Raw genomic sequence first — 26,633 nt, 5'->3', positions numbered from 1 at the left:
TCTTGGCTAAGAGTTGAGGAGAGACTGATTGTATCACTTCTTTTTTTTTAAGAAACAATGTGTTGAAAATCCTAAATTGTTCGCATAGTCAACTTACACACAGCTCTGATACACACAGCTCTGACACACACACACCCCACCAGACATGCCACCAGGGGTCCTTTCACAGTCCCCAAATTTTGAACAAATTCAAGAAAGCGTACAGTCTTATATAGAGCCATTATTGCATGGAATTCCGTTCCATCTCATATTGCTCAAATAAACAGCAAACCGGGTTTCAAAAAATAGATAATGCAACTCTTCACGGCACAGCGCCTCTCCCTATTTGACCTAGATAGTTTGTGTGTATGTATTGATATGAAAGCTACTTGTGCCTTGAAAAAAAAAGATGTAGTTTTGTCTTTGGGTTGTTCTTGTCCATTAATGTTCTGTATTATGTCATGTTTCATGTTTTATGTTTCATGTTTTGTGTTGGACCCCAGGAAGAGTAGCTGCTGCTTTTGCAACAGCTAATGGGGATCCTAATACAATACCAAATACCAAACATTTGAATGAGTGTACACAGTAGCCTGTAGTTAATGGATGATATTTTCAGTGTGTTTAGGAGAAGAGAGGAGAATGTCAGAGTTGAAACCCATTGTCTCAATAATCCATTTGTACAAGAGACTGATTTTTTAAATAAGAGTGAGTGCTCTTCACAGGTGAGTAATGTACAGCTGATGGAAGTGCTCAGTGTCTTTACTATGTTTTCAGTTCAAAGTGGACACATGAGCGCTCATTCTATGTTTCCGCTGAGCAAACAGGAGCTTTGGGCTTTTGATTCTGCACTTGCGATTGAACACGTTACATCCTTATTCTTCCTGCTGAATCCTCTGGCTATTCATGGGTTGCACATTTCGTCACAATATTGTTTTGAACATTCATTTTGGACTGATACCCGAATGAGCATTCTACTCAATGCATTGTTAATGAGCGCCGATGAAGATTTAATCAGAAGTGCATTACAGTGGCTTGGAAATACAATGATATGTCAAAGGGAGGTAAATAATTAGTAGGAAAACCTTTTGTCATCGTTTTAATGTCACCATGTTGACTTTACATGCAGTATAACTTTAGCTAGCTAGCTAAGATTGAGGGGAGATCACTGGATTTTAGCTAGCTAACTTTAGCATTGTTTTACATTTTTGACAACCTTTGATAGCTAATGACAACATTGTCATCTGTCTAAAGAAAATTTGACAAGATGATGATGGCAAAGTTGTTTTCTACTAAATATTTGTCTACTTTAGAAATGTCATCCTATTTCCAGGACACTATAGTGTAAATGAGACAAAAAGTTGTTAGCCTCCTTCCAGATTGACTGGATTCATCACCATTTTTGGGCACCGAGTAATGGAGGTGCAACCGGTGAATGAGGGCCATTTACATTACTAACATAAGTCTAGTGAGATGTATCACTCTTCAACATCAGATTTGCTCATTTTCTCTTTACAATAACCTTGGCTGTGGTGTGGCCTTCTTCATGTGTGAGTGTAGCTATTAGCATACCGTAAATACCATAGTATATAGACAAACAAAATAGGGATAGCAATTCAAACTATGCAGATGCTTCTCAGCTAAGACATATTGCACACAATGATTAATGCAATGATTCACAAATGTGTGGATATTTTAAAAGCCTTCCATTTTCAATTTGGTTAACAGCAAAAATGCTGTTTTTTGGTATTAATGTAAATAAGGTAATTATTGACAGGACATGTGTTGTGGGAGAGCCCTTGTGCACTGTACCACTCAGACGGTGTATTTGGTGTAGATGTCTACCTCTGGAGGTAGTGTGGGAGACATCTCTTAAAGAGAGATTTGAATCTAGATCCATCTCTTTACACACTCTCTTGGGCCTAGTTTGTATCATCAGAGTAGTGTATTGTAAAGAAGCCCCAGTGAACTGAGAGCAAAGTGCCAAGACTAAACAACAGGCTGAAGGCTTATTTGAGGAACTGCCCGCAGAAACGTAAAGAAACAGTGACTGCTTCCGACAGATGCATTGTAAAGAAGAATCCTAAAGTGCTCTCTAACAAATATGCTCCAGTCCAGGCTGTAGGGTTGACAGCCACTGACATACAGGAACTATCCTGACACTCATACCAGGATGTGGTTGGTTTTCTGTTGATGTTACATTCACATTTTAGTCATTTAGCAGACGCTCTTATCCAGAGCGATGTACAGTTGACTTACAGTCATCTTCAGATAGTTAGGTGAGACAGCCACATATCACAGTTGTAGCAAGTACATTTTTCCTGAATACATAAGTGATCAGAAAAGTCAGTGTTAGTAGGAAAAGACAAGTGCAAGGGGGAACAAGACTGAGATACTCTTTGAAGAGGTAAGATTTCAGACGTTTTCGGAAGATGGACAGGGACTTCGCTGTCCTAGCATCAGGGGGAAGCTGTTTCCACCATTGGGGTATAAGAACAGAGAAGAGCTTTGACTGCGCTGAGCAGGAGCTGACCTCCCATAAGGGTGGGAGGGCCAAGAGACCAGAGGTGGATGTTCACTCCTATGGGAGCTCTGTTGAAATGCATTGTTTTCTCTCCTGATTAAGAAATGGACAGAAGTATGGTGTTCTATGGATGTGCTAGCGTAATTTACTGTATACTATAGTAAGTGGTCATATTTAACACAAGCGATATTGTGAATGATGCATCTTACACTTCTTTTCACATGTATTATGTAAAGGATCAGCGGGTATCCTAACAAAATATATACGAGCACCAGAGCAAGACAATAAATTGTGAGGCGGAGAAAGCACAATGAATAAAAAGACCAACTGTACACTTAGAGATTTACGTAGAATGTGATTGTGACAGTGATGAAGAGCTAGCATCGAAAATCAACTGAATTGAGTTCATAAATCTAGGTCGTCTAGCCAGGGGAGTACCAAGGCTCCAGACCTAGCATCTAGTCGATGTCTCTTAATTATTGTCTCAGTTGTGAGTTAGCACGGTCTACACTGGGAAGCCAATATATATGCCAGAAAGCCATTTCAAAAAGGCGTTATGGCTGTGACAGACACCTCTATTACCCTGAACGTAACACTTTAATGGCTAGTTGGAGCTGAACTTGCGTAATCCAATGTTAACGAATAAGCAAGTGTTGGCTCCATCTCTCATTCGGACAGAATGGTTTGTCTTCAAAGGCACACAGACTTTGAGGGTAGGTCTCTGGGGCAGTCGGGTTGTTGTGTGTGTGTGTGTGTGTGTATGACCGTGATGTTAAGAAAATGAAATAAGGAACAGTGATGGAAACAACACTTTTATGTCATTGCAGTTTTTCTTAGTTAACCTTGTAAGGAATTTATTGAATTTAAATTATTGACAGCATTAAATAGCAATCAAGCAGTCGTTAGTTAACGGGGTACTTAGCTTTAAAAAATATATATATATTTCAAAACCATTTACTTGGTCCTTTGTTCACATTTTCCAGTTCTGTTTCAAGTGGTTTGAATCTTCTCTTCAATTGAATGGTTTGAATCTGCCCTTTACTGCTATAGCCCAGAGAAATGTGTTAAATGACTCATTCATGAATGGCAAAAAAGACAGTCAAAAACAAAATATTAAGAAACAAGATTTTAAGTGTTTGTCCTTTTTTTTTTACACATATCTATATACATTTTTTTTACACATATCTATATATTTTACACATATCTATATATTTTTGACACAAATTTAAACACATTTTTGGGTAGGCACAAAACCTTCATACACCATTATTATTTTTTACCAGTACTGGTTACATATAGGGGAGTCCCGTGACACTTGTGGGGGTCGTATAATGAAAGGGAGAACACCATCGGGTTCAGGAGTCTCCCCTTTCCATGATTTGTAGGTCGAACTGTTTGGATGCTACATACAGTGCCTTCGGGAAAGTATTCAGACCCATTGACATTTTCTAAATTTTTTTTACGTTACAATGTATTAAATAAACATTTTCCTCAGCAATCTACACACAACACCCTATTATGACAAATTGAAAAAAAATTTTTAGAATTTTTCAAAAATGTATTTTTGTTTTGAGACAAGAAATTGAGCTCAGGTGCATCCAGTTTCAATTGATCATCCTTGAGATGTTTCTACAACTTGATTGGAGTCCACCTGTGTTATATTAAATTGATTGGACCTGATTTGGAAAGGCACAAACCTGGCTATATAAGGTCCCACAGTTGACAGTGCATGTCAGAGCATAAACCAAGCCATGAGGTTGAAGGAACGGTACCAAAACATTTCTACAGCATTGAAGGTCCCCAAGAACACAGTGGGCTCCATCATTCTTAAATGGAAGAAGTTTGGAACCACCAAGACTCTTCCTAGAGCTGGCCACTCGGCCAAACTGACCAATCAGGGGAGAAGGGCTATTGTCAGGGAGGTGACCAAGAACCTGATGGTCACTGACACTTCTCTAGAGTTCCTCTATGGAGATAGCAGAACCTTCCAGAAGGACAACCATCTCTGCAGCACTCCACCAATCAGGCCTTTACGGTAGAGTGGCCAGATGGAAGCCACTCCTCAGTAAAAGGCACATGATAGCCCGCTTGGAGTTTGCCAAAAAGCACCTAAAGGACACTCAGACCATGAGAAACAAGATTCTCTGGTCTGATGAAACCAAGATGGAACTCTTTGGCCTGAATGCCAAGCTTCACGTCTGGACGAAACCTGGCACCATGCCTATGGTGAAGCAAGGTGGTGGTAGCATCATCCTGTGGGGATGTTTTTCAGCAGCAGGGACTGCGAAACTAGTCAGGATTAAGGGACAGATGAACGAAGAAAAGTACAGAGAAATTCTTGATGAAAACTCTGCTCCAGAGCACTCAGTGACTTCAGACTGGGGTGAAGGTTCACCTTCCAACAGGACAACGAGCCTAAGCACACAGCAAAGTCAATGCAATAGTGGCTTCGGGACAAGTCTCTGAATGTCCTTGAGGGGCCCAACCAGACCCGGACTTGGACCCTATCTAACATCTCTGGAGAGACCTGAAAATAGCTGTGCAGCAACGCTCCCCATTCAACATGACAGAGCTTGACAGGATCTGCAGAGAAGAATGGAAGAAATTCCCCAAATACAGGTGTGCCAAGCTTGTGGCATCATACCCAAGAATACTCAATGCTGTAATCGCTACCAAAGGTGCTTCAACAAAATACTGAGTAAAGGGTCTGAATATTTATGTAAATGTGATATTTACATTTTTTTTTATAAATTAGCAAAAATGTCTAGAAACCTGTTTTTCTAAATCATTATGGGTAATTGTGTGTAGATTGATGAGGACCTTTTTTGTATTTAATCCATTTTAGAATAAGGCTGTAATGGACAAAATGTGGAAAAGTCAAGGGGTCTGAATACTTTCCGAAGGCACTTTCCGTTTTAATGACAAGACCGATTTCATGGTCTGACAAACACCTCTCTATCTCTGCCACCTTTCACCGTAGATGCAGAATTTAATGGGTAAGCCTAATAACCAACATATCGGTAACGCAGTGCCTTCTTCCGGGTAGCCTGATTATTTTACACCTTCTCAACCAGAAAACCAGTTTTCAACCATGACATTACATCCTTAAGATGTAATACTCCATAGCTTTCCCACTGGGCATGAGATGAAATACATTTGACATGTGGGTGAGCTGTCTCTTTAATTCCTCTCTATTGATTCTCATTGAGGTGTGAATAGCTGTAGCAGTCGGGTGGAAAACAGACACATCTACGGAAAAGTCATTACAGCCCTTTCTTTGATCAGGGCCCTTATCTACAAAGCAACTCACAATAGGGCTGATCTAGGATACGTTTGGCCTTTCTCATTATAATTAATATGATTATTTGAACAGGTGGAGTCTCCGGTTATCACGGAGACGACCTGATTCACTGAATGTCTTCTAAAAGAGATTATCTTTTATTTTGGGATATTGCAAAATATGACTTTTACATTCATGACAGGAGAAACAAATTGATTCAGAAGATAATTTTAGTTACTCATCTTTGTTTCTATTACTTTCTAGCATGTCAAGCTAACTAGGTAGCTAGCTTTGTAGCCAAGGATAAATCAAATCAATTTTTACTTGTCACATTCGCCGAAAACAACAGGTAGACCCTTACGATGAAATGCTTACTTACAAGCCCTTAAGAAGCCTTTTTGACCTAGACTTGGCACTCCGGTACTGCTTGCCGTGTGGTAGCAAAGAGAACAGTCTATGACTAGGGTGGCTGGAGTCTTTGACAATTCTTAGGTCCTTCCTCTGACACCGCCTGGTGTACCAGGCAGTAAAACAACCAGTGCTCTCGATGGTGCAGCTGTAGAACATTTAGGCTTTGTTGTGCCCTCTTCACAACTATCTTGGTGTGTTTGTACCATGATAGTTTGATGGTGATGTGGACACCAAGGAACTTGAAGCTCTCAACCTGCTCCACTACAGCCCAGTCGATGAGAATGGTGCCATGCTCGGTCCTCCTTTTCCTGTAGTTCACAATCTTCTCTTTTGTCTTGATCACGTTGAAGGAGAGGTTGTTGTTCTTCCACCACATGGCCAGATCTCTGACCTCCTCCCTATAGGCTGTTTCATCGTTGTTGGTGATCAGGCCATCCACTGTTGTGTCGTCTGCAAAATGAATGATGGTGTTGGAGTCGTGCCTTGGCCATGCAGTCATGAGTGAACAGATAGTGCAACTTCCATGGTTTAGCCAAGTACCTAGCTAGCTGGTGGATGTTTTCCTTTTGAAACCAGGACAGAGGAAAGCAACATTCACCTCCATAAATGCTGTTTACATTGGCATCTAGAGTATACTGAATGAAGCACTTAAGGGACCTCATGGGCACCCTTAACTTGGGGAAATTCACCTTAAAAATGGTTTGTGTAACTGACTTAAAGTTAAAGAAACTTTAAGGGAAAAGATAGGGGAAAATGTACTTCAGATGTTTTGTGAAACTGGACCCTGATCCTTGATCAGCACTGCTACCCTGAGACTCTTTGTGGATACGGGCCCAGGTCTCTAGGGACTTCAATCTCTCACTCTGGCTGTACCATTAATGTACCCCTACTGCACAAACTCCCTTTCTCATGAATTTGCTATAAATGAGCAAACAGTCAATCCCTAAAGAAATCACAGAAAACAAGGCACTCATGAAGGATCTGGTACTCCATGCCCTCTTTCTCATTTAGCATTTTCTTGCAGACAATGTTCACAAAATACATATTTTCCTCTACTGAAAATGACCTTAACATGTGACAGACTAATCACCACAGAAGAGGTTCACAGAAACAGGTAGTAGCCTCGTCAATCACATAATTTACCAGACGCTCTTATCCAGAGAAACAGCATCTATTTCCAATCGGCTTCCCTGTGGGAATCAAACCCACAGCCCTGATGTTGCACGCGCCAAGCTCTACCAACTGAGCCACACGGGACCGCATCTGTCTCCATCAACCTCTAATAAGAGGAGACCTCAGTGACAGATTTGTCATTTTCTGGTATGGGTGTTGTATAGGCTACACACTGTGTGAAGGAGAACACTTCTCTTATCCCTCTATCGTATTTTGGGGGTTTGGTTACCCGAGTACAGCTGTGTATTATTTTCTAAGAATAGTTGATTCTGTCATGCCATCCTCCTCCCTACTGTCGATAGTATTGAGATACTGTGAGTATGTTCTGAATGTGTAGGTGTAGGAATCTATAGGTTCCATACTATCACTGGAGAAAGCATAACATTGACATTCCAGTAGCTTATTGTAGATAGCTTTCAATGAAAATGTTTTAATGTATTACAAATAATCCTAATATACAGTATATGCTCCATTGGCCTATCTTGAAATAGCTTCACCTTTCTAGATAAGGGTTCTGAATTCGCAATGAATCAGAGCCATAGCATCAAGGTTTTCAGACTATTTACTTTCTCAAGTCCAAGATAACGTTGGAAAGGAGACAAATTAACTGAATAGTTAATGAATATCGAAAGGGAGAAGAAGATTAGGCCTCTGGACTATATTGATAGGGAAGCAGTGTTTCCAGTTATACATGAAATGAGTGTAATTCTAAGTCTAAAGCACTGTGCAAAACTCCGATATTTGTCCCTCTGAGTTGAATGCGCTTCGTTTTCTCTTTCAGTCGGTCATGGCGGGGGCCTTCATGGACTCGCCCAATGATGACGACAGCACGGACCACTCACTTTTCAACTCCTCGGCCAGCGTCCACGCCGCCTCTATGGCGGCCCATGACCAGCCGGAGCGGGAGCCCATGTCCCGCGACGCCATCTGGCTTTGGATTGCAATCACCGCCACCATAGGGAACATTGTGGTCGTGGGAGTGGTGTACGCTTTCACTTTCTGAGTGGTGGAAGCCATGATGGAGACATGCCAGCAGGAGGAAGCTTCTGGACAAGACATTTGGACATGAGCTAGGAACACCACAGCAGCCAACGGCCACTCTCAAAGGCTACACTGTTACAGAACAGTGAATGATTCTTGCATTGGCATCTTGTCCAAGCATTTGAAAGACAAGGCATTGTTCACAATTACAGAAATTAATATGTGTAATAAGTTGGTCATGTTACTGCAGCCAAAGGTCAAAATATGGAATATTGTATACATTAGTGCTGTTGACTATACATTAAGATGTGAACATTTCTGATGAAGCTTTCTGATGAAGCTTTAAATAGTGAACAGTGATGTACTCTGAATACCCTCAGATGTCATTGGTCAATTCTGAAATCATTGGACGTAAAATATTCAGATAATAAAACCTTAGTAACGTGCTGTTTGGAGCGTTTAGAGATCATTGTATGGAAAGTAACACTGGTAAGTTTTAGCATGTCTTTAACATCACAGTCGTTACTGTATTCTACATCTGCCCGAAATATGGAGTTGTTGACAAACATACTAGACACAGAATGTCTAAAAATCTTTACTGTCTGCATGACAATATAGTTCACCTGACAGTATCAGTTTTGGATTAAGTTAATCTAGTTCTCCGCTTTTCTCCTCTTTTTTGCCTCAGTGAGCCTTGAGTGCTGAATAGACAATCTTTTCCCAGCATATTTATATCTAAGATGGTATGGGTAACCTAAATCTATTTCTCTTAAACACCCCTATCAGACCTCAAACCCATATGAGCGGGAACAACAACTTATAGGAATGGATGTTCACCTTGAACACTTTTCACAGATGTTTACATGTGGAAACAACATTCCTCACAGTTAGAAGTCACCTGGATTCAAGTCTGCTGTAACCAGTTCAACGTCGGTCTTGATGTATATTTTTACCAAGTATTATCTTTCTTCCTCTTTATAGTCTCAAAACACATTGTAACCCAAACTGCCTTCCAAGCCAAATAGTTTTAATGAGCCCTGGATGTGACAATAGCCAGTTGCCATAGCGATGCATCTCTGTCGCTATGTGCCTCAAGGATACCATGTCTCTTGTTCCCAGTGCAGCACACCTGTTTATCTCTCTCTAAACTCCCTAGCACATCTACCCAACAGACTCTCACTCACACACACACACACACACACACACACAGGCTCTTTACATGTGGACATCGATCACATCATACATTAGCTGATAATGTTATAGACTAAGAGTCAACTTAGATACCATAGGTTGAATAATACTCTACACATATGAGCTTTAGAGCTCAAATAGTTTTCTACTGCTGGTTGCCCTTAGATACCATGAGCATTTCATATTGTAGAGCAGGGCTCTCCAACCCTGTTGCTGGAGAGCTACCCTCCTGTAGGTGTCCTCTCCAACCCTGTTCCTGGAGAGCTACCCTCCTCTAGGTGTTCTCTCCAACCCTGTTCTCTCCAACCCTGTTCCTGGAGAGCTACCCTCCTCTAGGTGTTCTCTCCAACCCTGTTCCTGGAGAGCTACCCTCCTGTAGGTGTTCTCTCCAACCCTGTTCCTTGAGAGCTACCCTCCTGTATGTGTTCTCTCCAACATTGTTCCTGGAGATCTACCCTCCAGTAGTTTTGCTGCAACCCCAGCTGTAACTAGCCAGATTCAGCTCATCAACCAGCTAATTATTCGAATTAGGAGTGCTATATTAGGGTTGGAATGAAAACCTACAGGAGGGTAGCTCTCCTGGAACAGGGTTGGAGAGAACACCTACAGGAGGGTAGCTCTCCTGGAACAGGGTTGGAGAGAACACCTACAGGAGGGTAGCTCTCCTGGAACAGGGTTGGAGAGAACACCTACAGGAGGGTAGCTCTCCAGGAACAGGATTGGAGAGAACACCTACAGGAGGGTAGCTCTCCAGGAACAGGATTGGAGAGAACACCTACAGGAGGGTAGCTCTCCAGGAACAGGATTGGAGAGAACACCTACAGGAGGGTAGCTATCCAGGAACAGGATTCGAGAGCTCTGCTCTGCACATATTGTGTTTACCCCGGAGAGCCAGAATAGTTGTCTACTGCTTTTACTGTGCGCCCTTGGTGCACACTGGTGTCAGCGGTGGGATTCAGAGACAGAGGGCATCCACACCTCCAAACCCCAAAGTCACTCTCTAAATTGCAGCAGCCAGAAACTAAGCTCCCCTTTAAGTGTAGCGTTGAGACTGGGAGGCTAAATCTCTGATGTGTCTGCCTCACTGTAGAGCAGACCCCAGGTCAAACAAACAACATTGATACGGTCACAGTTTGTGAATAGTCAATGTCTGCTTTTCAAATGGCACCCTATTCCCCAAGTAACACACTGTGGGCCCTGGTCAAAAGTAGTGCACTATGTAGGGAATAGGGTGCCATTTAGGATGCTGACATTGGTTTGACTGTGACGGCAGGGACGGTCACCGCGTGATGTAGTCCTGGGATAGGGGATACAATGTCCTTTTGATTATAATGGATGAGACCTTCGATGCATATGGTTTGGTGTGATAAGTTGGTCCATTATTAACCTTGATTATTAACCGTGATTAATCAATCATTACCGGAGAGATGGATGACTTGTTGAAGCGTTCTTAGTGATTTGTTGATTAAGAAATCTCTCTTTTTCTGGAGAAGTACGATTTTTTAAAATGAGATTAAGCTCAATTAAAATATATATATATATATTTAATTTGGGCGTAGATGGATTTAATCTGAAATCAGATATTAACCCCATTCTAGATTATCCATATAAAATCGTCCAAACAGCAAACTATTTCAAGACAATAACTCAGAAGACTTATACATGGATGTTTGAGTACGCTCTGCATACTCTGAGCAGTTGATTATGACGTTGTTCAAGTTCATTAACTAATTATTCAACGTCTTACTGAAAATACCATTTGTAAAGATAGATGGTGTGATAATCCACATTGTTCTTCACTTGCACTGTAACTATGGTCTTTTGTATCAGTTATTAAGTATGTACTATTAAAATGTAGTTTGGTAAATGTCATCAATAAATGTCATGTGGCTGGGTGTGATCATTCACAGAAACACAGAATCATACTTGAGGAAAATGGTATTTTATCTATTGTTATTAAAGTTGTCTTAAAATAATTCAAGTATATGTTACAGGAGTCATTTAGCATGTTCTCATTGTTCTTCTGTCATTGTCAATATTATCCTCATGCAATTATTATTATGTTCAGAGATAATAATCTGAATGGCATTTACCAATGGAGATGATTGATGAGTGTTTCAATATCCAAGCAGTTTCCCAACTTCAGTCGATCACAGAAATGCTGCATTATGTTTCATAAGAAGCTCTACTGGTTGGTATTTTAAACTCTGATGTTACAGATGACTTCTCGATTATAGACTGGTTACTTTTATCATGCCAGTGGCCTACAGAATGCCAGTGGCCTACAGAATGCCGGTGGCATACAGAATGCCGGTGGCATACAGAATGCCAGTGGCCTACAGAATGCCAGTGGCCTACAGAATGCCGGTGGCATACAGAATGCCGGTGGCCTACAGAATGCCGGTGGCCTACAGAATGCCAGTGGCCTACAGAATGCCGGTGGCCTACAGAATGCCGGTGGCATACAGAATGCCGGTGGCCTACAGAATGCCGGTGGCCTACAGAATGCCGGTGGCCTACAGAATGCCGGTGGCCTACAGAATGCCGGTGGCATACAGAATGCCGGTGGCATACAGAATGCCGGTGGCCTACAGAATGCCGGTGGCATACAGAATGCCGGTGGCCTACAGAATGCCGGTGGCCTACAGAATGCCGGTGGCATACAGAATGCCGGTGGCCTACAGAATGCCGGTTGCCTACAGAATGCCGGTGGCCTACAGAATGCCGGTGGCCTACAGAATGCCGGTGGCCTACAGAATGCAGGTTACCTACAGAATGCCGGTTGCCTACAGAATGCCGGTGGCCAACAGAATTCCGGTGACCTACAGAATGCCTGTGGCCTACGGAATGCCGGTTGGCTACAGAATGCCGTTTGCCTACAGAATGCCAGTTGCCTACAGAATGCCTGTGGTCTATAGAATGCTCGTGGCCTACAGAATGCCCGTGGTCTATAGAATGCTCGTGGCCTACAGAATGCCAGTTGCCTACAGAATGCCCGTGGTCTATAGAATGCTCGTGGCCTACAGAATGCCGGTTGCCTACAGAATTCCGGTGACCTACAGAATGCCTGTGGCCTACGGAATGCCGGTTGGCTACAGAATGCCGTTTGCCTACAGAATGCCGATGGCCTACAGAAATTGCTCCTCAGCTATGGAGAAATGCTCAGAGTAATTTGGTGACATTGATTTAAAACGCTGCATTCAACCCAAGAAGTCAGATAATCATATAGTGATAATGATGCAGACAACTTGCCACCTCACTCCACTTTCACATTATTAGCCAATCATGACACAAAGAGCCAGAAACCCAATATGTCACAAAATCTCTAAATGAGCCCAGGTTCGATCCATTGCTAAACATAAAATTCGATCAGAATGAAAAAGTACTACCTAGTAACTTCTCATTTCAGTGGAATAAGGTACAGCTCTTTTCCCAGTCTGTGAGAGCGGGAGAAACAGGGGCCGCTGTGTGTAACCACTCATTATGCTGAGATACACTCTCAGTCAAGCTGGACGTCTCAACAATACGGACCGCAGGCTTGAGCTGACACGCCGTCTCTGCTCCACTCCTCTGGGACAGCTGCTGCCTCCTGAGAATTCACATCACACAGTGCCCTGCTGTGCCGCACTTAGCACAGCCCTCACGTCCAACACCGACCCACTGCACACAACACTCTTCACTGGGGCTGCAAAGCAAGCCGTGACCAGCCAACCCTCTCCTGATCCTAGCGCTGAAACCAGGTTGCACAAAGGGCAGTCAGTAAAAGCACAGCAGAGGGTCGATTTGAATGTCTTCATTGAAGCTTGCAATAGTGACACACTATATTTCTTCCGCCATACAGGTGTCAAGGTAGCTAGAATGTTTAAGTTTTGCTAATATGGATTGTATTTATCTGTTTGTGTGGACGACAAATCCATGCCTGGCTTTAGTCAGTGAGTCATTTCCCGGAGCTTTTCCACTATTTTTTATTGTCCTCTTAGTCATAACATTTCTGCGTGTGAGGTAACCTTAGAAACACCTCAGTGGTCATGTTCACACTCAACGCAACATGCCAGAATCCATTACTAGATACACGTCGCTTTCCTGTCTTTAATGGATCAATGAAAGTGCATTCAAATTTCATTAAGCCATTTACTGGGCAACACCCCCACTTACAAAAAAGACATATTCCTGTATGTACAGCAGAAAGCAATCTAGACTTCCTATGTCAGTAATGTTACACTGGATGGGATTTTTGATTTGCCATAGCTTTACTATGGTAGAAATTCCATGTCCAATCATGTAACTCAACTCACCCCTAGACTATAAAATGATGACTGTATATTGAAAGTGCATTCTGCCACAGGAAAACAAATCCAAACGTAAAACCCAAAATGACAAATAATCCCTGCCCTTTTTGTCATAGAGCACAAATTTGACTTGGAGGTAAACCTGCTTGATGGATGTCAGGAAGATCCCCTTATAAGCATGATAGATGCTGTTTTTTCACCTTCTAATTAAGAATAAGCAAGGCTTAAAGCGGATTGGCCATTGAACTGGAAGTCAACAGAAGGTAGCTACCAATTGAAACAGAACACCAAAGCACTGCATTTTGATAATTTACACGAGAGTGTCATGCCCGAATTTTCACCTTTGCTCATTCATGAAATTTCAAGTTTATTCCATAATAGCAATGCTTTCTCAGAGTAATCTGATAGAGCCATATGGTTTCCATAGTGTTACCAATATCATATCCATACATAACATCATTTGATTCACCTTGATGGATTTTTCCATAGCCTAAAATGTTTAATAAATAGATTCCAAAATAATGTTCAAGAGATAAGATTACAGAACAGAGTTTCCAACAAAAACAGCATGCTTTGAAGCAGCTCAAGTGCCATGATGAATTCAGAAAGAAGAGGAACGATAAGCCCCATAAAGAAAAATAGTGAAAATTCTATTGGATGGGTTTGTTGTCTTGTGACAATAGAAGCTAAATTAGCACTTGTCTATAACTGTGACAATAGTATACATTTTTTATAAACAAAGCCTTCTCATTCAGAACATAATCATTCAGGTGAAGGAGAGGTTCCCTGTAGCAGCTGCTTGGCTTTGGCTCTTCCTCTGATTAACCTATCAATCCCCTGTTAAACCTACTGACGAGATTGATGGCCCAGACCTCTGTTTATTATTTGTTCTTGACACGGTAGATGAGGCTTGGCTGTGTCCTCCATGACGGCTCTTTGGCAGATTGATTGAGACCAGTGGAACCTGTTTGACATCAGAGTCAGGTAAACACATTTTCCACCCTTAGACATCTAGGAGGAGATGGGGTTGGTCTTGCTGTAATTTGGCTGTTGCTGTGAGCCTGATGTGGATGAGAATGAGAGACAACATCAAACTGAATGGTTTCAAAATTTCAGGTTTGAACAGGTTTGTCTCTGATAAATCAGTTAATATGGATTGGATGCCAGCAAAACTATTAATCATTTCTGGACTTTACTGTCTTTGGTCCAGTTTCTCGGATATGCTACAGTAGCTACTGTATCACACCAGAAGGTGGCAGTGCTTTGTCATTCAGAATAAGACAAAAAATGTAATGATTTCATTTTCAAATAAAATATTTCATTCCACAAATAAATTGTCTCACGAGGATATCAGTCTTTATCCTCCTATACTTCATTGGGAAAATGGTACACATTTTGTGGAATAAAACTGTTATAAGATTATCTCAAGCTGCAGGCTGTAGAAAGACATGACAGCTTTGGTGAATTATCCTAATGTGTTATGTTCTTCTTTACCCCATGTAAGGCAGTGTCTCATGTGAATACTCCTACACATGTTTATCAAAAAGGATTCATCAATGACATCAATGGAACTTGTATATGCTGAACACATCCAAATGCTGTAGTCTGGCATCATGCACCCCCAAAATCTGAGGGGGCACAAAGTATGTGAGGACGGCTGGGGGGTGATCCAGAAGGGATCTAGGCCCCGTGAACATAAGTTGGAGAATTTAGCATTTTTCAAACACCTCTAACAGATTTTTCTTCAAACCTAGAGTCATAATCATTATGCTTAAACCTACGTAAAAACAGTTTTTTTTTTTTACTGAATATCTAAATCAAATCAAATTGTATTGGTCACATACCGATGTTAAGCAGACGTTATTGTGGGTGTAGTGAAATGCTTGTGTTTCTAGCTCCAACAGGGCAGCAATATCTAACAATTCACAACAACACACACAATACAAACAACCTCAAATTAGAAGAATGGAATTATGGAATATACACTACAGCTCAAAAGTTTTAAAACACCTACTCATTCAAGGATTATTCTTTATTTTTACTATTTTCTACATTGTAGAACAATAGTGAAGACATCAAAACTGAAATAACACATGGAATCATGTATTAACCAAAAAAGTGTTAAACAAATGAAGATATATTTTTATATTTGAGATTCTTCAAATAACTACCCTTTGACTTGAAGACAGATTTGCACACTTTTGGCATTCTCTCAACCAGCTTCACCCGGAATGCTTCTCCAAAAGTCTTGAAGGAGTTCCCACATATGCTGAGCACTTGTTGGCTGCTTTTCCTTCACTCTGCGGTCCGACTCATCCCAAACCATCTCAATTTGGTTGAGTTTGTGGGATTGTGGAGATCAGGTCATCTGATGCAGCATTCCATCACTCTCCTTCTTGGTCAAATAGCCCTTACTCAGCCTGGAGGTGTTTTGGGTAATTGTCTTGTTGAAAAAGAAATGGTAGTCCCACTAAGCCCAAACCAGATGGCATGGCGTATCACTGCAGAATGCTGTGGTTGCCATGCTGGTTAAGTGTTCCTTAAATTCTAAATTAATCTCAGACAGTGTCACCAGCAAAGCACCCCCACACATAACACTTCCACCTCCATGCTTTACAGTGGGAAATACACATGCAGAGATCAATCCGTTCACCCACACCACATCTCACAAAGATATGACGGCAGGGACCAAAATCTCAAATTTGGACTCCAGACCAAAGGACAAATTTCCACCAGTCTAATGTTCATTGCTTGTGTTTCTTGGCCCAAGCAAGTCTCTTATTATTTATTATTGGTGTACTTTAGAAGTGATTTCTTTGCAGCAATTCGACCATGAAGGCCTGATTACCACAGTCTCCTCTGAACAGTTGATGTTGAGATGTGTCTGTTACTTGAACTCTGTGAAGCATTTATTTGGGCTGCAATTTCTGAGGCTTTTAAATCTAATGAACATATCCTCTGCGGTCCTCATTTAGAGCCAGTTTCATCATTGCGCTTCATTGTTTTTGCGACTGCATTTGAAGAAACGTTCAAAATTCTTTAAATGTTCCGTTTTTACCGACCTTCATGTCTTAAAGTAATGATGGACTGTCATTTCTCTTTGCTTATTTGAGCTGTTCTTGCCATACAATGGACTTGGTCTTTTACCAAATAGGTCTATCTTCTGTATACCCCACCACCTTGTCACAACACAACTGATTGGCTCAAACACATTAACCTTTCTGGCGCAGGCGTTCTGCTAGCAACCCACCTTGACAACATCCGGTGAAATTGCAGAGGACAGCGCCCCGCATACAAAAGCATGAAAAACCATTTTCAACCAGGCAGGTGTGCCACGAAAGTCAGAAATAGTGATAAAATAAATGCCTTACCAGAAGATCTTCTTCTGTTGGCACTCCAAAAGGTCCCAGCTACATCACAAATGGTCCTTTTGTTCGATAAAGTCCTGCTTTATATCCCCAAAAACTGAGTTTAGCTGGCACGCTTCATTCAATAATCCACCGGTTTCCCTCCATCAAAACTCATACAAAATGAATCCCAAACATTACCAATAAACTTCTCCAAACAAGTCAAACAACATTTATAATCAAATCTCAGGTACCCTAATACATAAATAAACAATCAAATGTAAGATGGAGAATCGTTATTGTATTTACCAGAGATAAACAACAAAGAAGGCGCTCTCATCCACGCGCATGAAAACACTATAGCCAAAATGGGAGCCACGTAGAGAAACTACAAATTCCAGCTCATTTTTCCAAAAACAAGCCTGAAACTCTTTTTAAAGACTGTTGGCATCTAGTGGAAGCCCTAGGATTTGCAATCTGGGAGGTTTTCGCCTCATAATAAACATGACAGTCATTGGACACATGGTTGTCCTCGGGTTTCGCCTGCCATATCAGTTCTGTTATGAAACTTTAGAGTGTTTTCTATCCAAATCCAATTATATGCATATCCTAGCCTTTGGGCCTGACTAACAGGCAGTTTACTTTGGGAACGCTTTTCATCCAGGCGTCACAATTCTGCCCCCTAGCCCAAAGAGGAAAGAAATTCCACAAATTAACTTTTAAGGCGGCACACCTGTTAATTGAAATGCATTCCAGGTGACTACCTCATGAATCTGGTTGAGAGAATGCCAAGACTTTGCAAAGCTGTCATCAAGGCAGAGGGTAGCTATTTGAAGAATCTCACATTTTAAATATATTGTAATTTGTTTAACACTTTTTTGGTTACTACTTGAGTCCATATGTGTTATTTTATAGTTTTGATGTCTAGTATTCTACAATGTAGAAAATAGTAAAATAAAGAAGAACCCTTGAATGAGTCGGTGTTCTAAAACTTTTGACCACTCCACAAGTTTCTTGTGAACAAAATATAGTTTTGGCAAGTCGGCTAGGATATCTACTTTGTGCATGACACAAGTAATTTTTCCAACAATTGTTAACAGACAGATTATTTCACTTATAATTCACTGTATGACAATTCCAGTGGGTCAGAAGTTTACATACACTATGTTGACTGTGCCTTTAAACAGCTTGCTTGGAAAATTCCAGAAAATGATGTCATGGCTTTGGAAGCTTCTAATGGGCTAATTGACATCATTTGAGTCAATTGGGGGTGTACCTGTGGATGTATTTCAAGGCCTACCATCAAACTCAGTGCCTCTTTGCTTGGCATTATGGGAAAATCAAAAGAAATCAGCCAAGACCTCAGAAACATAATTGTAGACCTCCACAAGTCCAGTTAATCCTTGGGATCAATTTCCAAACGCCTGAAGGTACCACATTCATATGTACAAACAATAGTGTGCAAGTATAAACACCATGGGACCAAGCAGCCATCATACCACTCAAGAAGTAGACGTGTTCTGTCTCCTAGAGATGAACGTACTTTGGTGCGAAAAGTGCAAATCAATCCCAGAACAACAGCAAAGGACCTTGTGAAGATACTGGAGGAAACAGGTACAAAAGTATATATATCCACAGTAAAACGAGTCCTATATCGACATAACCTGAAAGGCTGCTCAGCAAGGAAGAAGCCACTGCTCCAAAACCGCCATATAAAAAACAGACTACGGTTTGCAACTGCACATGGGGACAAAGATTCTACTTTTTGGAGAAATGTCTGTTGGATCTGATGAAACAAAAATAGAACTGTTTGGCCATAATGACCATCGTTGTGTTTGGAGGAAAAAGGGGCTTGCAAGCCAAAGACCACCATCCCAACCGTGAAGAACGGGGGTGGCAGCATCATGTTGTGGGGGTGCTTTGTTGCAGGAGGGACTGGTCCACTTCACAAGATAAATGGCATCATGAGGAGGAAAATTATGTGGATATATTGAAGCAACATCTCAAGACATCAGTCAGGAAGTTAAAACTTGGTTGCAAATGGGTCTTCCAAATGGACAAACACCCCAAGCATACTTCCAAAGTTGTGGCAAAATTACTTAAGGACAACAAAGTCAACGTATTGGAGTGGCCATCACAAAGCCCTGACCTCAATCATATAGAGAATTTGTGGGCAGAACTGAAAAAGTGTGTGCGAGCAAGGAGGCCTGCAAACCTGGCTCAGTTATACCAGCTCTGTCAGGAGGAATGGGTCAAAATTCACCCAACTTATTGTGGGAAGCTTGTGGAAGGCTACCCAAAATGTTTGACCCAAGTTCAACAATGTTAAAGGCAATGCTACCAAATACTAATTGAGTGTATGTAAACTTCTGACCCACTGGGAATGTGATGAAATAAATAAATGCTGAAATAAATAATTCTCTCTACTATTATTCTAACATTTTACATTATTAAAATGTGGTGATCCTAACTGACCTAAGACAGGAACTGTTTACTAGTTTTAAATGTGGTTTAAATGTATTTGGCTAAGGTGTATGTAAACTTCTTATTTCAACTGTACATATGAGTAAAGTAAAAATATGTAAACATTATTAGAGTGACTACTGTTCCAATATTCAAGTGGCCAGCAGCCTCTAAGGTGCAGGGTTATGTAACTGGTTGGAAGCCACCTAGTGATGGCTATTTAACAGTCTGATGGCCTTCAGCTGTTTTTCAGTCACTCAGTCCCTGCTTTGATGCACCTGTACCGATCTCACCTTCTGGATGATAGCGGGGTGAACAGACAGTGGCTCGGGTGGTTGTTGTCCTTGATGATCATTTTGGCCGTCCTGTGACTTCGGGTGGTTGTTGTCCTTGATGATCATTTTGGCCATCCTGTGACTTCGGGTGGTTGTTGTCCTTGATGATCATTTTGGCCGTCCTGTGACTTCGGGTGGTTGTTGTCCTTGATGATCATTTTGGCCGTCCTGTGACTTCGGGTGGTTGTTGTCCTTGATGATCATTTTGGCCGTCCTGTGACTTCGGGTGGTTGTTGTCCTTGATGATCATTTTGGCCGTCCTGTGACTTCGGTGGTTGTTGTCCTTGATGATCATTTTGGCCGTCCTGTGACATTTTGGCCGTCCTGTGACTTCGGTGGTTGTTGTCCTTGATGATCATTTTGGCCGTCCTGTGACTTCGGTGGTTGTTGTCCTTGATGATCATTTTGATCCTGTGACTTTTTGTTGTCCTTGATGATCATTTTGGCCGTCCTGTGACTTCGGGTGGTTGTTGTCCTTGATGATCATTTTGGCCGTCCTGTGACTTCGGTGGTTGTTGTCCTTGATGATCATTTTGGCCGTCCTGTGACTGTGACTTGGTCATTTTGGTTGTGACTGTCCTTGATGATCATTTTGGCCGTCCTGTGACTTCGGGTGGTTGTTGTCCTTGATGATCATTTTGGCCGTCCTGTGACTTCGGGTGGTTGTTGTCCTTGATGATCATTTTGGCCGTCCTGTGACTTCGGGTGGTTGTTGTCCTTGATGATCATTTTGGCCGTTCTGTGACTTCGGGTGGTTGTTGTCCTTGATGATCATTTTGGCCGTCCTGTGACTTCGGGTGGTTGTTGTCCTTGATGATCATTTTGGCCGTCCTGTGACTTCGGGTGGTTGTTGTCCTTGATGATCGTTTTGGCCGTCCTGTGACTTCGGGTGGTTGTTGTCCTTGATGATCATTTTGGCCGTCCTGTGACTTCTGTGATGATCATTTTGGCCGTCCTGTGACTTCGGTGGTTGTTGTCCTTGATGATCATTTTGGCCGTCCTGTGACTTCGGTGGTTGTTGTCCTTGATGATCGTTTGGCCGTCCTGTGACTTCGGGTGGTTGTTGTCCTTGATGATCGTTTTGGCCGTTCTGTGACTTCGGGTGGTTGTTGTCCTTGATGATCATTTTGGCCGTCCTGTGACTTCGGGTGGTTGTTGTCCTTGATGATCATTTTGGCCGTCCTGTGACTTCGGGTGGTTGTTGTCCTTGATGATCATTTTGGCCGTTCTGTGACTTCGGGTGGTTGTTGTCCTTGATGATCATTTTGGCCGTTCTGTGACTTCGGGTGGTTGTTGTCCTTGATGATCATTTTGGCCGTTCTGTGACTTCGGGTGGTTGTTGTCCTTGATGATCATTTTGCCCGTTCTGTGACTTCGGGTGGTTGTTGTCCTTGATGATCATTTTGGCCGTTCTGTGACTTCGGGTGGTTGTTGTCCTTGATGATCATTTTGGCCGTTCTGTGACTTCGGGTGGTTGTTGTCCTTGATGATCATTTTGGCCGTTCTGTGACTTCGGGTGGTTGTTGTCCTTGATGATCATTTTGGCCGTTCTGTGACTTCGGGTGGTTGTTGTCCTTGATGATCATTTTGCCCGTCCTGTGACTTCGGGTGGTTGTTGTCCTTGATGATCATTTTGGCCGTTCTGTGACTTCGGGTGCTATTGGGGTCTTGGAGGGCAGGTAGTTTGCCCCTGGATATCTAAGCAAACCTCTTGAGCTGTCTGTATCCTCCTGACTTGTGGTTCTTTTTTTTTTTATTAATATGCTTTTCCACAACTCTGCTAAAATCTGGGAAAAGATTGAAAGTAATTTGTGTGTCTTATTCAGTACATTTGTATGTGTCGAACTGCTTAGCTTTTTCTTGGCCAGGTCGCAGATGTAAATGAGAACTTGTTCTCAACTGGCCTACCTGGTTTAATAAAGGTGAAATAAATCAAATAAAAATGTAGTTATTGCTTGCTTTTCTAAAGTGTACCAACCTCGCCAGCAGGTATGCCAACTAAGATACAATAGTTAGACAAGCTAGCTAATACAACTTGATTGATAGCCTGAAATGGCTTTTTGGTACTTACTGTAGTTATGATGTTGGGAGATTGGGAACCTACAGTATCTGGGCTACCCAAAGCCAATTTCATAAAATTGCTAGGTGGCTAGTGTCACGAACCGGATCGAAGCCCATAACAAAAAGGGAGACAACATGGAGATAGAGAATAACAAAATATATTTAATAACTGAGGTAACCTATATACAGTTAGCAGTGGTGTGTGTAGTCAGTAGTGTAAGTGAGTGGTTGCATGTATAGATGTGATAACGAGGAGTGTTGAAAGATGCCAAAGCAAGCAAACAAACAAAAGCAGCCACAAACATGCCACAACCAAAATCAAACAGTGGGTCTGCATGGAGAGAGTCTCCTCAATGAATAGGAAAGAGGTGTAGTTATCCCGGGACACACCCGGGCCCAGGTGTGTCCCAATTTGGGCAGCAGGTAGCCTAGTGGTTAAGAATGTTGGACTAGTAACCGAAAGGTTGCAAGATCAAGTCCCTGAGCTGACAAGGTAAAAATCTGTCGTTCTACCCTGAACAAGGCAGTTAACCCACTGTTCCTTGGTCTTCATTGAAAATAAGAATTTGTTCTTAACTGACTTGCCTAATTTCATTGACAACCCTTCTGGCTCTGCCCACCAACATCCTAATAAGAAAAACAAGTGCAAAGAGAAAGAATTTGGCAGACAGAGTTGGAAAGTCATCACACTAGTAGTATTAAAAAATATATATATTTTAAAAAGGACAAATCTCAGGGGGCATGTACCCCTGTGCCCCATATGGACACGATGCCTCTGACTGCTTATGAAGTGTCTTGTATCTTCAGCTTTGTTAGCAAACTTCAAGCCAAGTGACACAACATAGCACTTTCCAGGCTCCAGGCTGTTGTGTTTATCCTCTTCTAAAGCACTTGTCACCATAGGCCTTGTCAGTTTGATGCTAATCTCGATTACGCAGAAGTCAAATTCTCTTGCAAAAGTTTGTAATGTCCTGTTTGACTTCTGGGGGAAATGGCGTTAACAACTGTGATTACCTTTGTGCAAATGAAGGAAGCGAAGTCTCCTCCCTCGCAAACGGAAAGTCTCAGCCAAACCCTTTACTTCTGATAGTTTCACTCCTGTTTATCATGACCAAAAAATACATTGTTGTTTTCATACATTTTTATAATATGGACAATTCTGTGGAAAACATTCATCATCTGCACACGGGGTTGAAAATCACCAGTTTAAGCACCGCCTTCGCCCAATCCTGATTCGTCCAATTAATCGGCGATGAAAAACCAGGAACTGCTGCTGCTCGCAATCACATACTGTAATTGTACATGAGCTTTGACAGATTTTTTCCGTTTCATCTGTCCACAAGAATCTGTCCACGATAGATTAGTTTGATGCTCACCCAACCTGACGTTAGTGAATCACTTTCTTTGAAACAGAAAGGGGGAATCATCCGTGTGATTCTAGTTCCCGTAGCCCTGTTCCCATGGTGACTTAGGACAGGAAATCTATTACCATCTTGTCCTCTCCTTGACTTGATCTTCTGGATCCCAAGGGTGCTGGAACCTTTCACAGACTTTCCCACCTCCTGTCACCTCACAGATATCTGTTTGAGCTGTATTGTAAACTCCTATGTATAGCCAACTATAGAGCACAAACAGCTCTGGGGCTAGACTACTTGTGGACTAGAGGCTCTTGATATTGAATTAGAGAGTCTGCCTCTCCACCAACACCTCATCTATAGCCAACTCGACAATATATGCCACCTCAACCTCCATGTCACTAGGCAACACACTGAGACTGGGTAGCTGCTACAACAATAGAACTAAACCACCTCTTGTTACTGGAAATAAACACAGACATCAACAGAACACTAAGAATAAAGCTGAACAAGATAACAGGGAGGCGGGTCATACAATTATTTATGTTAATGGAGAGATTAATTGTCGGTGGTTGTCTGTGTTCCGTGTGGGCCATATTAAAAGGACATGCATCGTCTCCTCTGAAACATCCCAGCCTTGGTCTTGACAGGAGGAAGGACTCTTATGATCAGGGAGAATGTGTCTGTGTAAACAGCCGCCTGAGGCCTGTGACGCAACAGCCCCAGACACAGGAGGAGGAGGTAGGAAATGAAATAGTGAACTGGCTCTGCTGCCTCTCGCTCTACTTCTGTTATAGCAGTTGGCTCAGAGTTGAAATCGCAGGCTGTTAACAAAACAATCTGTCATAATATCTGTCACAGGAAAAAAACAACAACAGCAAGTGAAAGGCCAAATAGAGACGTTAAGAGGCCATTCTCTGCCAGGCACTGATGATAGCATATCATACACTGGCAGGCTTTTGGTACCGGTTGCTCCTCAAAATGCTAAGCAAAGAGCCAGTAACAGTCTTCAACACTAATAATTGAAGGAAACAATGACTTCCACATTGTGATTGTTGACCAGACTGGATGAAACTATCACAATCTGTCAGATCTATTTCATGAAAAGTCTTCTGCATCATTCTTTCTAACCAATTATCTTCTGGGTGATGTAATGGCATTCCTGTGTGGTCAACATACCTGCATGTTACGCTTCCCTCTGGAGGAGGAGGAGGAGAGAAAGGTGGAAGACAGAAGGATGAGAGGAAAAAGGAGGAGGAGGATGAGACCAAGGAGGAAAAGAGAAAGGAGGAGGAGAGAAAGGAGGAGAGGAAGAGAGGCCTGGATGAGTCAGTAGAGGCTCATTGAGCCCCAGTTATTGGTTGACTCTGGGGGTTTCAGAGAAACATCCCACTGGTAGTGCAGTCACATCCCACTGGGACAACTGGTTGAATCAACATTGTTTCCATGTCATTTCAACCAAAAAATTAAATGTGATAAAGTTGAATCAACATAGAAAACAATGTCATCATCGTGAGGGAATTTCTTTCTTCTTTTGTTACCCAACATTTAAACTTAATCTAGTGACGGGGAAGACATTTTTGGTTGATTTCACGTTGAATTCACGTTAGTTGACAACTCAACCAAATGTAACTCAAAACTACACTGTAAAACCGGAGAAGTTCTGGCTACTCAAACATTTTGAGGAAAACAATTACTTTCAAAATAGTATGTTAAGAAATGTAAATAGCTGAAGTGAGCAGTACTACTGTACCTTCATATGAGTAATACTACATATTCATTTTTTTTCATTAAGTAAGGTATACTTAACCTCTTCAACCTATGGGGGCGCTATGTCATTATTGGATAAAAAAACGTGCCCGTTTTAAGCGCAATATTTTGTCACAAAAAGATGCTCGACTATGCATATAATTGGCAGCTTTGGAAAGAAAACACTCTGACGTTTCCAAAACTGCAAAGATATTATCTGTGAGTGCCCCAGAACTGATGCTACAGGCGAAACCAAGATGAAACTTCAAACAGGAAATGAGCAGGATTTTTGACGCTCTGTTTTTCATTGTCTCCTTATATGGCTGTGAAAGCAGCACGAATTAGCCTGCCCTTTCTATCGTTTCTCCAAGTTGTCTGCAGCATTGTGACGTATTTGTAGGCATATCATTGGAAGATTGGCCATAAGAGACTACATTTACCACGTGTCCGCCCGGTGTCCTTTGTTGAAATTGTTGCGTAATCTCCAAGCTGTTCGCATTCATCCATGTGATTGAGACAGAGAGGAGACTTCCAGGAATGATATATCATGAAAAGATATGTGAAAAACACCTTGAGGATTGATTCTAAACAACGTTTACCATGTTTCAGTCGATATTATGGAGTTAATGTGGAAGAAAGTTTGGCGTTTGTATGAATGAATTTTCGTATTTTTTTTGGTAGCCAAACATGACGCAGAAAACGGAACGATTTCTCCTGCACAAATAATGTTTCAGGAAAAACTGAACATTTGCTATCTAACTGAGAGTCTCATTGAAAACATCCGAAGTTCTTCAAAGGTAAATTATTTTATTTGAATGGTTTTCTGGTTTTTGTGAAAATGTTGCCTGCTGAATGCTAACGCTAAATGCTAATGCTAGCTATCAATAGCTATCAATACTGTTACACAAATGCTAGTTTTGCTATGGTTGAGAAGCATATTTTTGAAAATCTGAGATGACAGTGTTGTTAACAAAAGGCTGAGCTTGAGAGCTAGCATATTGATTTCATTTCATTTGCGATTTTCATGAATAGTTAACGTTGTGTTATGCTAATGAGCTTGCGGATAGATTTACACAATCCTGGATACAGGTTTTTTTAGTAGCTAAACGTGACGCACAAAATGGAGCGATTTCTCCTAAACAAATCATCTTTCAGGAAAAACTGAACATTTGCTATCTAACTGAGAGTCTCCTCATTGAAAACATCCGAAGTTCTTCGAAGGTAAATTATTTTATTTGAATGGTTTTCTGGTTTTTGTGAAAATGTTGCCTGCTGGATGCTAACGCTAAATGCTAATGCTAGTTATCAATTGCTATCAATACTGTTACACAAATGCTAGTTTTGCTATGGTTGAGAAGCATATTTTTGAAAATCTGAGATGACAGTGTTGTTAACAAAAGGCTAAGCTTGAGAGCTAGCATATTGATTACATTTCATTTGCGATTTTCATGAATAGTTAACGTTGCGTTATGCTAATGAGCTTGAGGCTGTATTCACG

The 26,633-nt window shown here is 41.6% G+C and overlaps 1 protein-coding gene across 1 annotated transcript in view; it reads left to right on the top strand.

The window, feature by feature from the left end:
* The window catches only part of LOC115140446 (uncharacterized protein C14orf132-like), a 37,587-nt gene extending 27,386 nt beyond the window's left edge, over window positions 1-10,201 (top strand). The window contains exon 2 of the mRNA XM_029678776.2: window positions 8,146-10,201. Coding sequence (XP_029534636.1) covers window positions 8,146-8,367 — 222 coding nt within the window. The 3' untranslated portion in view covers window positions 8,368-10,201. The remainder of the gene's footprint in view (window positions 1-8,145) is intronic.
* The last annotated feature ends 16,432 nt before the right edge of the window (window positions 10,202-26,633 follow it).

This window comes from Oncorhynchus nerka, linkage group LG13 (genome assembly GCF_034236695.1).
Source record: "Oncorhynchus nerka isolate Pitt River linkage group LG13, Oner_Uvic_2.0, whole genome shotgun sequence".
NCBI lineage: Eukaryota > Metazoa > Chordata > Actinopteri > Salmoniformes > Salmonidae > Oncorhynchus > Oncorhynchus nerka.
Note: the sequence above shows the minus strand (reverse complement) of the source record. Positions and strands in the feature narration are given on the sequence as shown.